Here is a 12024-nt window from a genome sequence, read left to right on the forward strand (position 1 = left end):
AAGTTAGAGATGAAACATTCTTTTTAACATTTTAAGCAAGATTTGTGTATTTTTGTTTTGTACAATTTTAGAGTGAAAAAAAAGAAAGGAGCACTATGCGTAAGTTTGGGCACCCCAAGAGATTTGAGCTCTCAGACAACTTTTACCAAGGTCTCAGACCTTAATTAGCTTGTTAGGGCTATGGCTTGTTCACAGTCATTGTTAGGAAAGGACAGGTGATGCAAATTTCAAAGCTTTATAAATACCCTGACTCCTCAAACCTTGTCCCAACAATCAGCAGCCCTAAGCTCCTCTAAGCAGCTGCCTAGCACTCTGAAAATTAAAATGAATGATGCCCACAAAGCAGAAGGCTATAAGAAGACAGCAAAGTGTTTTCAGGTAGCCGTTTCCTCAGTTCGTAATGTAATTAAGAAATGGCAGTTAACAGGAACACCAAGAAAACTTCCCCAGAGAATTGCTCGTAGGATTGCTAGAAAGGCAAATCAAAACCTCTGACTGACTGCAAAAGACCTTCAAGAAGATTTAGCAGACTCTGGAGTGGTGGTGCACTGTTCTGCTGAGCAGTGACATCTGCACAAATATGACCTTCCTGGAAGAGTCATCAGAAGCAAACCTTTCCTCGATCCTCACCACAAAATTCAGCATCAGAAGTTTGCAAAGGAACATCTAAACAAGCCTGACGCATTTTGGAAACAAGTCCTGTGGACTGATGAAGTTAAAATAGAACTTCTTGGCTACAATGAGCAAAGGTATGTTTGGAGAAAAAAGGATGCAGAATTTCATGGAAAGAACACCTCTCCAACTGTTAAGCACGGGGGTGGATCGATCATACTTTGGGCTTGTGTTGCAGCCAATGACACGGGGAACATTTCACTGGTAGAGGGAAGAATGAATTAAATTAAATACCAGCAAATTCTGGCAGCAAACATCACACTGTCTGTAAAAAAAAGCTGAAGGTGAAAAGAGGATGGTTTCTACAACAGGATAATAATCCTAAACACACCTCAAAATCCACAATGGACTACCTCAAGAGGTGCAAGCTGAAGGTTTTGCCATGGCCCTCACAGTCTCCTGACCTAAACATCATCGAAAATCTGTGGATGGACCTCAAAAGAGTAGTACATGCAAGATGGCCCAAGAATATCACAGAACTAGAAGCCTTTTGCAAGGAAGAATGGGTGAAAATCCCCCAAACAAGAATTGAAAGACTCTTAGCTGGCTATAGAAAGATTTACAAGCCATGATACTTGCCAAAGGGGGTGTTACTGACCATGCGGGGTGCCCAAACTTCTGCTTCGGGCCCTTTTCCTTTTTTGTTAATTTTGAAACTGTGAAAGATGGAAATAAAAAAGTAATCTTGCTTAAAACATTAAAGAAATGTGTCATCTTTAACTTTATGTCTTTTGGGAATCAAGTCATCTTTTACTCGCTTAGCTATTAATAGTAACACAAATTTTGACCAGGGGTGCCCAAACTTTTGCATGGCACTGTAAAACAAGTGCACAGCGGGTCAAGCAGCATCTGTGGAGCGAGAAAGAGGCAACGTTTCACAGTGAAGACCTTGTGTAAGAACTGAATGTGAAGTCATTGTGGATAACCTGCACAGTATTATCTGTGCACTTCATATAAAATGCACACAACACTCCCAACCATTACAAACTGATCTGTGCAAGTCAGGGGCATATCTACGGAAAATAGCGCCTGTCAAGCACTGAAATTGTGCCCCTGTCCAAACATCTGACACCCATCTTTTAGATAACTTTACCATATCAGCTCAAAAATACAAGTCAAGCTTGTTAATCTTTTAATTAACAAATTATGGTACTACATGATTTTCCCAGTGCTGTGTTGCACGAGAGAAAAACACGTAGGGAGCTTCGAGGATTCCAAAAATGTGACCATCATTGTATCCTGCTTGGCTGCATGTACACCCACCAAGTTGAGTGAGTGATTGTTGCAATTCACAAACACTGCCAGGTTGTTTTTCTCACTTATTCTTTGATGAACACCACTTCTGTGTCCAGCCATCACAGCAGCATTGTCAAAGCACTGTGACCGACAATCTTGTAGCTCCATTTCGTCCTTCTCTAGCTGTTTCAAGATGTCTTCAACCAAGCTCTCAGCATCCTTCTGGCTTATCTGGATAAAACCAAGGAAGGACTCTCTAACACGGACTGTTTTCCTCTCAAAATCAACTTCCACATACCTCACTACTTCTGACATCTGCTCACGGTGTGTCTGATCAGGAGTCGAGTCAAACATAAGATCATAGTACTTGGCTTTACAAATGCTTCTCAGTAAACTCTGGCGAACAGTGGATGCCATCACATGGATGGATTCGTTCTGGACACCCAGTGAAAGATAAGATGTGGATCCAGGATGACTTTCCAAATGAATGAGGTGTTATGACAGGGTCAAAGATGGCCAGTAGTTTCAGTAAGCCAAGGAAATTTCCCACATTGGAGTCATCGTCTAGCTGAAGTGACTCTCTCTGTCCTCACAAAGTCAGGTTCTGAGCGACAGTCGCAAGGAATTGTATGCAGTGAAGGACTCTCATCAAGATATCATGCCACTTCTGCTTTTCCTTCTCAATCTGTTACTGAAATACCACATCATAACTCCTCTGTTTCCAGCTAAATTTCTTCCCATTTCTTTCCTGATGATTCTTGGCATTTTCAAGAACACTAATCCTTTCAGGTGCTTTCCTCTGATTGAATCCACTTTCCTGCTCCAATGAGGATTGATGGTCTAACCAGGAATAGAGAAGACAACAGATACAAAATGCAGACTTTTTAAAAGGGGAATAGACCAGCCATGAGCAAGTCACTTCCTCACCATGACCATTTCCCAATTTCCTCTTGAACCAAGTTTTCTTTAGTGAGCGGTCATTTATTGGTAGGAAAAGCCCCTCACTGTTCTGGAAATACTTCGAATCCAGCTTTATTATTTCTGTTCTCAATGCATCAGGCAGAATTGCTTTTCCAGTATCCTTGTCGCACTTCAGAAGTCCAATGTCATGCTGTTCAATCACTTCTGGTATGACAGTTTGAGGCTCTTTGACACCATCCAGTTCACTAGGTTCAGTGTCGTCAGGTTCAATCTCGTCAGGTAAAATATCGTAAATATACTCACTATCACCACCACCGTCTTATCCTCCTGTGACATCCACGTTCTCTGTGGCAGCCTCACTTTTAATCCCATCATACTCGGATTTATCTGACTTGACTTCCTCCCCGGCTTGTGATGCATTTGTACTTGATCCACCTTCACATTCTAACAAACTTGTAGCAGGTGCAGGCAACTGCATGGAACGTGCTGAACTACTTGTTCCGGTCTTTTCAAAGGAGGGCATGAAGAACTTGCTCGATTTCTTGGCTTCCTCCGCCTCCAACCTTCGTCTCTTCCGTCCTTCAGCTCCACTTTCCTCCTCCTTCCTGAATAAACATTTCATTGTTTTCTTACACAAAGCTCTGAAATAAGCCCATCCTAGTGCTTCTCACCCATGATAATCAAAGACAGATCATACATCTGAAGAAAATTGTTTTTTTTAACTACCCGAGGACGGCTTGTCTGACTTTAATAGAAACTTCTTCGTGGCGCCCAGGGCACGTGGCATGCTTCAGATACGCCACTGGTCCCACGCGCGGACGCGTCGTGCGTCACGTGGTAGGAATGACGGGCTCGCTCCCTGGGCGGGACGTGCTCGTAACCGGTAGGGTGGGACTAGCGGAAGCGAGAGAGTCTGATAGAAATATTTCGTTGCTCTGTTGAAATTTCTAAAATGCCGGTAAGTTTTACACATCGTTTTGCATATTTTCGGTTTGCTTATTGCGGTATATCTAAGCTGTCGTGAATGCATGTTAATCCGTCACACTGAAATGTCAAATAAATAGTATGCGCGAGATCAGGAAGTAGGCCAGTGAGGCCTAATCAATGTTAAAATTATTTTGGGAGCCTTTTTTTGTGTATGCCTTCACCCTTATCCCTCTGAAATGAATGAATGGAATTCATCATAGTAATTGCTGATGCCCTGCATCTTTATTTGGGTTCTTCTTCGTTTTGAGATCGACAAAAAAATCTCTGTGTCGTAATTTGGGAATATGAATTTTGAACATTCAAGACGAATGGAAAGGAAGAACACTTTTAATCCTTTTATTCCTTCTCAGGCTTATCATTCAACCCTCATGGACCATGATGTAAAACTAATTGGAAATATGGCATTATTGCCACTGAAAACTCAATTCAAAGGACCAGCTCCAAAGGAAAGTAAGTTTTGAACTTCATAAATTCAATGCAATGCCCTTATGCATTTGTAGTGCTGTGCTTAAGAAAAAAGTCTAACTGGTAGTGTTGTAATCTAACTCTGTTTAATAACTGTAAGGTTATTTTGAGGTAGTTCCTAGTGAGGGTGAGGCAAGAGTGCAGTAATTTCTAAATGCTCATGCTGTAAACAGGAAATTAAAGCTACCAACAATAAGTTATAGCTACATATATAAAATGTTGCATGGAATGCAGACAAATTTGTATTTGGCATCATCCTGATGAACAGAATAAAAGACTTGTTGACCAACAAACACCATTGCATTTTGTTCTTTTACAAATAAAACATTATATGCATGTATAGATTTTAAGTGTATGTATGGCAGTGTATTGCTTTTAAAATTCCTGAGCCGTAATGCTCTTGTCCAGATATGCACTACTAATTAGCCACTTTAGTAACACTTCACATGACACTGCATTTATTGAGTGCAAGTTTTTCACTCTCCAAGAACCTAATAATTTAAATAATTGAAGACAATCATTGGTAATATTTTGAGAAACTACAAGGCAAGTAATGTTGTTACTTTCTAAACTTGGTAATAGTGGTATTAGCAGCAGTCTTTTCTACTAATTTTCTTAGAGAAAGTAAGGCATGATTATGAAGTGAATTGTTCTTCCTAGCTTCACTAAAGGTGTGAGCAGGTCTGGGCGAAGAAATTATCTGGAAAGGATTATTGTGCACAAGTGCCTTTTGAATCTAAAAGTAATCAAAAAATGCAGTTTTCAACTCCTGTGAGGACATGTTTCATATTCTTAAAAGTGTACTAAATTCACCACCGCTTATAGCAATAAGTAGGTTAGGAAATACCTTGCATTCTTAAGGGGCAATGGAACTGTGGAAACCAAACTACGAATCCTAGTTTTATGTAATATGTTCACTCTTTTGTATTCTCTCAGTATACAATTTTCTTCTCTAGTTTGCTAATGAGAATACTAATTAGCTTTTGGGATACGCTAATTAGTTGTTGTGATATGCTAATTAGCCATAGGGATATTTTGCTTGAGAGAATTCAGGTTGGGGAGGACAAAAATGATTATTGGCTTAGGGGATGCTGCTATGCCTATTGATTATTGTTGCACTGCTACTTTTCTCTTCCAGCCAAAGATACTGATGTAATCGATGAAGCTATCTACTATTTTAAGGCAAACGTTTTCTTTAAAAACTATGAAATAAAGGTAAATTCCTCTTTTTGTCAACTTAGAAATTTTTCCAGAGATCAGGGTGGGAAGAAGCAAAATTAGAAACCTAAGAAGCATGAAAGGCTGAGGGTGAATCACTTTTGCTTGTTCTGTTACTGGTGTGAAATTTAAATTCCTCTACAATGTGGGCATCAAAAGCAAGGAAAAAGAAACAAATCGGAGAAGGGACATGACAAGACTACATGCTGTAAGGCCAAAGTACATTTGTTACACAGAGTAATCCTCAGTTGCTTAGTTTAACAACTGGTACAAAACTTGCTAAGTCATTTTACATTTTGTGTTCAATCATTTTGGAGGTTTAACCAGTAAATATATATACTAAGAATGTCCTGTTTAATATGTACATGGAGTACAGTAAGTTGTTATAAAAATAACTTATGTGTGACTCTTGAGATTAGATTAAGTGAAAACCCACAAACTATGGATGGTTTTCCTTAATCGTTGTAAGTAAAGGCTACTGAATTAAAGCAGGGAGATGAAGTTAAAATACACATCAGCCAGGAATTAATTAAACAGTGATACATACTCTATACATTTCTATTTCAACACTGTGCACCATATTTATCTAACACTCCGGTGCTTTTATTACAGAATGAAGCTGATAGAACCTTAATTTATATCACCCTTTACATCACTGAATGCCTCAAAAAGCTACAAAAGGTAGGGAGTGCTGATGTGTGCTTCATGTTTCTTTGCTCTGCCCTTATATGGTATGGGCAGTTTACACAGCTTAACTTCTGTATTGCTGCTTGAGATGATGTGATTCGTGAACTGCTTCATAACCATCAGGAAGTAACTTCTATCAGGCAGAACAGAAGTTGAAATGGCTCTGTATTGTGAGGCACTCGTTTATAAATTGATCACTTCCCTTTATGTAGGTTAAAGTCAGAACAATCCCAGGAACTCTTTACCGCTGTGGTTGCTGTTGTCATTTCGTAATCAATTGTCAAGTTGTTGGATAGATTTCTTTGTAATGTGAAACAGTGCAACTTATTTTCCTCTTTCTCTGAGGACTTAATTTTGTTTTTATATTTTCCCTCAACATAGTGTAACTCCAAAAGTCAAGGGGAGAAGGAAATGTACACCTTGGGAATAACCAACTTTCCCATTCCTGGAGAGCCAGGGTTTCCCCTCAATGCTATGTATGCAAAGCCTGGACACAGACAGGAAGATGGTATGTGGAAACGATATTAGTATTGAAGTTGATCAAAATTATACTTAAAATGCTTTGAATAGTCGTAACTACTCCTCGTTGGGATTTAGAAATTATTTAATTATTTCACAGTATGCAGGTACTGGTTTATAAGTTGTGCCTGTGCACAAGTTGCTCCTTTTAAAAATAGCTAGGAAGTTGTCTTACCAGTTTATTACCATGTAGTTCAAGTCCTGAGAATAGATTTGTTCCAGATCCTATAAATTCTGGTTACTTTTACAGAAATGATGAGGGGTTACTTGCAGCAGATCAGGCAAGAAACTGGACTAAGACTTTGTGAAAAAGTGTTCGATCAACAGACTGATAAGCCCAGCAAGGTAAGGGATCTAGTTGTGACTTTTGGACTTCATTTTCTTACAAACACATTATTTACTGTTTTAATGTCCAGTAAAGTTTAATCACAGCTGATGGTTTTAAAATGTTTATGAAGACTCATCACCAGAAAAAAATCTCCTGGTCTTATCATTAAACTTGCCTGGATTTTTCAGTTTATAGCAGGATGCTGCATTTTGTTTGGGCCAGGAGAAGAATATTGAATAACTGTGTTATCCTGGGAGGAGTCTAAATTGAAACCTTTCAGACAGTTGGTTAAAACACACATGTTGGCATATGATTTACCCTGTTGATAAAAAGCAAAGCAAAAATATGATAATACCCACCAATGGTAGTTGTGTGAGTCAAGATATTTAAAATTGCATTCCGTTGCAGAAATTTCATGCTGTCCTCTCAAATTTGAAATATTTTATAAGCATCTGCATTTTTTCCAACTATCCTTTAACTAACTATTTGAAAAATACTAAACCTTGCTCTCCTAGCAGTGGTTTATTAAATTTAACCTATTCACTATCTTCCTAAATGACACCCGCTTGCAGATTTTGTGTAGCGTTAATGTGTGTGGTTTCTCTGTTGAATAGGTGGTTTATTTAACAGAGACATCTGTTTCCTGAGTTCCAGCGTTACTCAGATTAAACTGGTGTTGCTTCTGAAAGTGGACTTGCTAAAAATGTTAATAATTCAGTGAAGTCAAAAGAATTATTGGGAAGTGCCAAAATACTTACCAATGATCATGAACAATTGAGTTTTTTAAGAAACCTATTTCTTTCTTGATTGTTAAATTATTATGCAGAGTGTAACATTTAATAACTTTCAGAATATTTCTAGTGGCTCTAATAATTTTCATTTGCTGATTGCTTCTCATTTTTGGGAATGTCATTAAGCGAAGTACTGTAGTTTGCACACACTGTGAAAGCAAAGTGCTTTCTGCCCTGCCTGTTACTGGAATTGACAATAATTTTCAGAACAACACTTTGTGAATGTTTCCACTAACTGCAATCTTCTGGTTTATTTAAAATGAGACTGACCTCTTTGTGTGCTAAGTATATCTATATGCATAAAATTGCCAGCTGGTGGTGTAGTGGCAGCTGCAGCGGACTACGAGGAGAGTGGTCCCGGGTTCGAATCCAGCCAGCTCCTTACACGCTTTCCATCTGTGCTCGACTGAGTGTTGAGCTAGCAACCTGACTTCATTTTTAAAAAAAACGACAAATGCTAACGAAACGGCGAGGTTGCCGCCTGATGCGCTGCAAGACATGGAGAGGAACAACCATATGCCTACAAGCTTTGGCCTGCACTTTTCAAACTGTATTACGTATTCTTACAAATAATTCAGTGGCCTTTTATAATACTTGGCTGGGGATGTACTGTGGTTAAAGAGCAATGTATCATCTGGCATGCAAGTGTATTGCTGCTGTCTTACAACTTAAAACATGGTGTTTTATCTATGTTTTATGTAAAATCTGCCACACCATCTAGACCTAATTTTTTTGTGTGATTTTTGCCATTGCATAGGTTACAGTTTCAGTACTTGTTACTTATTTCTCTAGTGATAGTCAGCCACTTAGCTGCATAAATATAAGCTATTAAACCTGGCCCTTCTAGCAACAGTTTATCACTCACTGCCACCCTGGTCCCTCCAGCAAATCCAGGCTGATGTTATCTGCAATAAACAGAGCACAAAGGTGTCACCTGCGATCACCTTGAGGAGCTGGTTTTCTGTGCACTGAAAATTAAATTATTAATAAGAATCTTTGGAAACATTAAGACATTTATGAATTTTGTTGGATTGAAACGTTAAGAGGAGGTGGCAGAGCTTGAGGGGGCTGGTGCCGGGAAAATACCCTCTTCCTCAATGTCAAAGGAAATGTTTATCAACTGCAGGAGAACCCGTAGCACTCTCAACCCTTTACATGAGCGGTACAACCGGGGAAACTGAGCTGTTTCGGTCTCCTGGGAGTGCACATTTTGCACAACCTCTCATGGTCCCAGAAAACATCCTATATAATCAAGAAAGCTCACCAATGCCTCTACTTTCTCAGGAGGTTGAAGGGAGCTGGATTATGCTCATCAATACTTGCAACCTTCTACAGATGCGCAGTAGGGAGCATCCTAATATGCTGCATCACCGCAGGGCATGGAAACTGCACAGCATTGGACAGGAAGAATTTACTACGAGTATTCAAAGCTGCCTGACACGTCACCAGCACCACATCCTACCCACCAGGATGTGTATACAGAAAGATGCTGGAGAAAGGCCAGCCGTATTATGAAGGATCCCACCCACCCTGCTCCTGGACTACACGTTCTATTCCTATCAAGGAAGAGGCAACACAGCATCCATGCCAGGACCTTGTGTACATGTATATACATATAGCTTATCATTTGTTTTTATTTTTGTTGTTATTGTGTTTATCTTAATGTGTGTGTGTGCGCATGCAAAATTGTATGGGGAGTAACAGTGATATTCTCCTTTACATTTGTGTACTGGAAATGACATTAAACAACCTTGAATCTTAAGAATCAATAATATTTTAACACTTTTGGATTGATTAAAATTAGAGCATTGAATTTGGATTGGAATTAAAAATTAGTTTTGATGCAAGTTTCCAGTTTTATTTTTGCTGCTTTGGATTGCTTGGGTTACACACTGTACGGCTGGCCCACATTATCTTTGTCTCATTTAATCTGATTTTAAGATCATGAGTGCAAAATGAATTATTTATGTAATGGAATATACTTACAACGTCCCTGAGGCAGAGATTGAAGCTGTTTGCATGAAAAGTACAAAGATATTAAAAAGGCCAGGTTTGATGGCCTACAGGACTTTTCAAATACATAACCTCTACCAGCTAGAAGGACAAGGGCAGCACAGACATGGGAGTACCACCACCTAGAGTTGCCCCCAAGCACTAACTCGGAAACATCCCTGTTCCTTCTGAGTGAAAGTACTGAAGCACTCACCCTGACTGCCTTAAGGGTATAGCTTGACCTCAAGATCTGCAGCTGTTCAGGAAGGCAGCCCACCTCAAAGTTGCTGACTCAGCCTGCAAAGCCAAAATCCCTTGAATGCATTTTAAATGAAAACTTGCATTTATGTGAGTAAGTGACTTTCAGGAGGGAAATGAGTAATAAGTACTGAAACTTACTCCAGGTTCTGGCTTAGAAGGTGATGCTAGAAGATCGATGTAAGTTGAAATTTAGATTGAATAGTATGGTAGACTTCAGAACAGTACAGAATTAATTGAGATGATTATATGCACCATGATTTAATGTTACATCTGTGATTTTTTTTTTTTTGTTCTTGATTTTTCCAGTGGTGGACGTGCTTTATAAAGAAGCAATTCATGAACAAGAGCTTATCAGCACCAGGGCAGTAATAATGTCACAAATGCAAAACGTCATGCAAATATGTCACGCAGCAAGATGTATAAAGTTTTTGTCTTGTCTTGTAAGATTTTATACTGAGTTTGGATATAATAAAAGAACAGTTTCATTCTGAAGAGATTTTCCTTTGAAAGTTGACTGCTTGATATATTATTTACTTGAAAGCTTCTACTTAATGGCTGGTCTTAGTAATTGTACCTGCAAAATCTGGTGCCTAAACAGTGTTAAGTTAACAAAAAAAGCTGCTATCCTTGGTAAACTTACAGCTGTGTCTTGATGCTTAGTTAATGTTTTTATATTGCATATGTTGGATCAGAGTACATTATCACTTAATGCTACTTACACATCCTTGCTTATATTAATGATAAAAATCCTGCTCCTGTACCTGGTATTGGAATGTTATTATGAAGTTAGTTTGATTCTATTAGTTACAGGATTTACATTTCTGGTGTTTAAACATTTTTCTAAATTGTATAAAAGCAAGAATTAATTGAAAGCTTTTTAGATTAATAAAGGTTTGGCAAAGATTTAGCTGATCTTTAAAAAAGAAATAGTGCAAATAAAATGCTAATGTCACCTGGGCTCTATTGAAGTTATTCATGAAATGAGAGTTGTTGACAGGTATCTGAAGTTTTTAATTAAGTATGAATGCTGATACTCAAACTATATGTAACAGTACAGCCCCTTCCTGGATTGATGCTATGACCATGTGAATATTAAGTTCATAAATTCTGTGTAACAAATAATATTGCAATGAACACCCATTAGAACTTATCAATGTTTTATGATTTACTGTACCTGATTTTAAGAAGTGTGGGAATTGTAGTGATTTGGGTATTTTCATTCTGTCTAAAACAATTAACACTGAAGATCTTGGTTTAAAAAAGAAAGCATTTGGGTTACTTAGAAACATGAATGGAGCAGGAAAGGATGCAAGACTAACAGGAATCACTGGTTACAATTTTAGGTTTTGTCTTTCAAGAAAGATATAAAGAAAATTGGAATCCTTAAGGTTCGAAGATTTAGTATGCAAGCAAAACTTGGGATATGGGGAAATGATTGGCATTTGGATTATAGGCAAATTACTAAAAAATGACCTAATTGAGGTCTCTTCTCTTTCTCACCCCGCCCCCCAATAAATTATTCCTTCTGGTAAATGGGTCAATCATTTAAAATAATTGACAGGAAGTTCTAAAGGAAAAAGATGTTGTTATTCTTTTGAAAGTTGGTGAAAGCTGATTCCATAATTTTAAAAGGGTTGGAGAGCTACCTGAGCATGAGGAGCTTACAGAGTTATTACCAGAACATAAAATGTAACCAGGTATGTCAGCTCTTTTAAAGAGTGTTTTATAAAATAAGTGGCAAAAATACTTCAATAGACAGTAGGTGCAGGAGTAGGCCATTCACTGTGATCATGGCTGATCATACACAATCAGTACCCTGTTCCTGCCCTCTCCCCATATCCCTTGACCCCACTATCTATAAGAGCTCTATCTAACTCTCTCTTGAATGTATCCAGAGACTTGGCCTCCACTGCCTTCTGGGGCAGCGCATTCTACATATCCATCACT

The 12024-nt window shown here is 38.5% G+C and overlaps 1 protein-coding gene across 1 annotated transcript; it reads left to right on the top strand.

Annotated features, from left to right (window-relative positions):
- Positions 1–3629: 3629 nt before the first annotated feature.
- arpc3 (actin related protein 2/3 complex, subunit 3) lies at positions 3630–11029 on the top strand. Its single transcript, XM_059988170.1, has 7 exons — positions 3630–3787; positions 4167–4266; positions 5420–5496; positions 6112–6180; positions 6568–6694; positions 6956–7050; positions 10384–11029. The coding sequence occupies exons 1-7, from the start codon at positions 3782–3784 to the stop codon at positions 10444–10446; spliced, it is 537 nt and encodes a 178-aa protein (XP_059844153.1). The 5' UTR covers positions 3630–3781; the 3' UTR covers positions 10447–11029.
- Positions 11030–12024: the final 995 nt, after the last annotated feature.

The sequence above is a fragment of the Hypanus sabinus genome, chromosome 13 (assembly GCF_030144855.1).
Source record: "Hypanus sabinus isolate sHypSab1 chromosome 13, sHypSab1.hap1, whole genome shotgun sequence".
NCBI classification, from domain to species: Eukaryota; Metazoa; Chordata; class Chondrichthyes; order Myliobatiformes; family Dasyatidae; genus Hypanus; species Hypanus sabinus.